This window comes from Suricata suricatta, chromosome 13, assembly GCF_006229205.1.
Source record: "Suricata suricatta isolate VVHF042 chromosome 13, meerkat_22Aug2017_6uvM2_HiC, whole genome shotgun sequence".
Classification (NCBI taxonomy): domain Eukaryota; kingdom Metazoa; phylum Chordata; class Mammalia; order Carnivora; family Herpestidae; genus Suricata; species Suricata suricatta.
Window position 1 is genome coordinate 28662504 of NC_043712.1, and position 3632 is coordinate 28666135.

At 34.4% G+C, this 3632-nt stretch overlaps 1 protein-coding gene across 1 annotated transcript in view; it reads right to left on the minus strand.

Annotated features, from left to right (window-relative positions):
• LOC115276698 (40S ribosomal protein S6-like) overlaps window positions 1-349 on the minus strand; it is a 676-nt gene extending 327 nt beyond the window's left edge. Inside the window, exon 1 of the mRNA XM_029920772.1 lies at window positions 3-349. Coding sequence (XP_029776632.1) covers window positions 3-335 — 333 coding nt within the window. The 5' untranslated portion in view covers window positions 336-349. The remainder of the gene's footprint in view (window positions 1-2) is intronic.
• Window positions 350-3632: the final 3283 nt, after the last annotated feature.

Genomic DNA, 3632 nt, shown 5'->3' on the forward strand with positions numbered 1-3632 from the left:
ACCAAGTTGAGAACACTGAGATTGGCATCCACAATGCAACCCCGGACAGATTTGCGCTTTCTTTCTCCAGTCCTCCGTGGACGGTAGCAGGAATGCCCCTTACTCAGCAGCAGGCGGACACGGCCATGGGTCAAGACACCCTGCTTCATGGGGAAGCCTTGTTTGTCATTGCCACCACTGATTCGAACCACATAACCCTTCCATTCTTCCCCTAAGACATCAGCAGTGACTTCTGTGGCCATTCGCTTTTCATAAAAGGTACAAAGTTTGCGTTCATCGTCCACTTCAATGAGTTTCTGGCAGCCAGTAGCTGGGAAAGAGATGTTCAGCTTCATCTTGATGTCGCCTACCGCCTCTGAGGCGCCACGAAAAAGAGTTATTTTTCCTTCTTAAGCTAATATTTGTTAAGAACCAAAACAGTGTGCCACAGATTCCTTTAGAGGATGGGAAAGAAGAGAGGAGCTGAACCTTTGCTCAAAAATAACTTAATTTCCAAGAACAAGTTATGATATTATCAGGATTTATTTGTTGTATTTCCATTGATTTGTTTGAATTCTTGGTTTTACTTTCCATCAGATTGTGTGACAAATGGCTCTTGAATTGAGAATTGTAATGTTTCTGGTCTTCTGTAATTTAGATTATGAGTGAAGAGATTTAAAAATTATCATTTCTAAATGTAAAGGAGGAAACTTGATATTGGATTTTTACACAAAATCTGAAGATTCAAAAACCCCTATAAAAGCCCTTTAAAATAGTGCTTCTCCACATATTAGAGTTCTAGATTAAACACTTTCCTGAAATGATATTGAATTAATAGAGTCTGACAAAGTAAGATGGTTTTGAATAAGAGCATGTGCCATTTAATTCTAATTTTAAATAAACAGGCACTGAAAATAGTTGTTTAAAAATACTAGTATGGCTGTGATTTGACACCTAATTAATTTACCTTTGAATTGTAAGGTCCAGTTTTAACAGGAATGACTTATGATTATGACTTAACATGAGAGATTATCAATCTTTTAATATAATGGTTTTTGCCTTATAGTTTTAGAAACAACTCAGGATTATTTATTTTCTCTGAAGAGATGGATGCAGTTTGAAATTAATGAGTTGTCCAACATCTGACCTATTTGTGGGCATCAGGGGAGATGTATATTTTTGTCCCTTAAAAAGAGCTGATATTAAAGGGCCATATTTCAAAATTTGGCATTGGCTGGGGTTGGTTGGCAGATGCAAGAAACTAATCTCTGGTAAAAAGAAAATTATATGCAATTGCTTAAATAATAACAATGAAAACTTATAGTTTACAAGGTACTTCCTTATATATTATATTTTAAATTTACCATAATACAAAGTGAAATAAGTGTCATTACTACTATGCAATTTGAGATTAAAAAAATGTATCTCACAAAGGTTAAATGACTTAACCACAGCATGTGTAGATCATTCTCAAATATGTGACTCAAACTTGGCTGTTCTGATTCCAAATTCCATCTCTCTCTCTGTGAGTGGGTATATATGAGTTTTATACAATAAATCACATATTAGTTGCTCTTGTGTACGTACCCAGAAGCAATAAAGAACATTTTGTGTAAAAACAAATATGGAATTATTCAAATAATTTTATTTGTTAATTAGAATTTAAGGTCATTTGGTCAAATTAATAAGACATTTTTAAAAAGTAACACCATAATTAAATAATATTTTAAAAATTACATTTGAGAAATATTTAAAGATATTTTGTTTTCTAAACTATACATAGTGGAAGACACCAAAGAGGGATAGCCCTTAGAACTAGAAGGTTGAAAATGGAGTCCAGAATGTTAAGCTGAAGTGCGTGAAAGACTAAAACATTATTTAACAAGATGGTTTAATGTTTAAGAGAAGGATGAAAAATATAGACTGAAGGAATCAGAATTTTTGTGTTTTCATTTTTCTCCTCTTTCTTATTCTATTTCACCATGTGTTAGGATATCTTATGACAGAAATGAAGTGATATGTAGACATCTCTTTTAAGGATCTGGGATTTATATTTCTTTTTTTTTTGTTTGTTTGCTTTTGATGGACTGCTATTACAGCTTTCTAGCTTGTGTGTTCTTAAAATAACAGTATCATGCAGAAATTCATGCAGAAGTTAATTTTCTCTTGATCAATTTTCTCTTGAAACATACCACATAAAATTTGTAAAACTAAGAAAATCAGTCCCTAAAAAGCAATAAGCTAATTGAAGCTCTAAATCTATAGGGCCATCCTGTTTCCCTTTGTTTTTGTCACCTTTTTTTTTTTTTAATGGTGTTTGTTTTTGAGGGAGAGAGCATGGGAGCACAAGTGAGTGGGGGAGGGACAGAGAGAAAGAGAGAAGAATCTCAAGCAGGCTCCACACCATCAACACAGAGCCCAACGCAGGGCTCAAACTCACAAACTGAGTTTATGACCTGAGCCAAAATCAAGAGTCAGACATTTAACTACCTGAGCCACCTAGGCCCCCCTGTATTTGTCATTTTAAGAGCAACTGTAGAGGAATAGTCAAGGTCCAAAATTCAGTGTCATAATGACTTTTGGGGTATAAAACTAGATTGGAGACCATTTACTCCTCTCTGTAAGAGAAATAAAATCAGCAAATCAAGATTATATTAAATGAGATAACACATGAAAGGAATTTCATACAGCCACTACAAGTAGTGATATGACCATAGTCATTTTTGAAATACCTCTCAATGTTGAAGCCACCCCTAGAGCCCTAAAGTAAAATGTTTGCCAGAAGCAATGCAAAGTATTATTAGGATTTTATCTTTTTGTTTCTGTTCCTGCTATCACCTGTTCCTGTAAACAATTTGTACTTTCTTTTCTCCTGCAAGGCTCAGTGCATGGTACTCTATGTTGCCTTTTTTACTCTGAAAGCAGAACAACTGACTACCTTATCTATGTTCATGTAACAGTTAAATACCATATCTAATATCCCTTATTGTATCGTATGATTATTATTAGTTTGTGTCTCTCCGTTGTACTGGTGGCTTCTCAGGGCAAGACCTATCCTGCTTGCTTACTTTTGCATAGAGAAGTAAGAGCCAGTAAGATTGCTGAAGAATTTGTCTGCAGATATACTACTTCAGCACTCATATCCATAAACATTTAAATGCCTACTGTCCCAGGAATCATATTAGGTGCTGAGGAGATAGAGTATTTACCCTCAAGGAGTTTTGCATTATACAGTGGGAGGCAAATAATAAGCAAGCCAACACATAAGTCCATTGGGATTGAAGATATTTGCAAGTCATATAAAAAGAAAATAGGATAATTCATGACTCCTTTTGATAGGATGTTCAAGGAAAAAAACTCTGAAAAGCCAAGTCCTCAAAAATGAGAAGTCAACCAACCATTTGAAAGATGTGGGGTAACAGGATCTGAGGTAAAGACAACAGCCAATAAAAAATGTAAGAAGTTAGAATTACTTCTTAGGTTGAAAGAACAGATTTTTGAAAGACTTCTTAAATTACCTTTTATTCAAAATTAATTTAGTTACTTCTATAGATGAGTCTTCATAATGCACATCTTTAATGGGAGAGTGTTCGGAGTAAGGGAAGATTTCTGTAAGAATACATCATATATTTCTTTTCATTCTCAAAGGAATT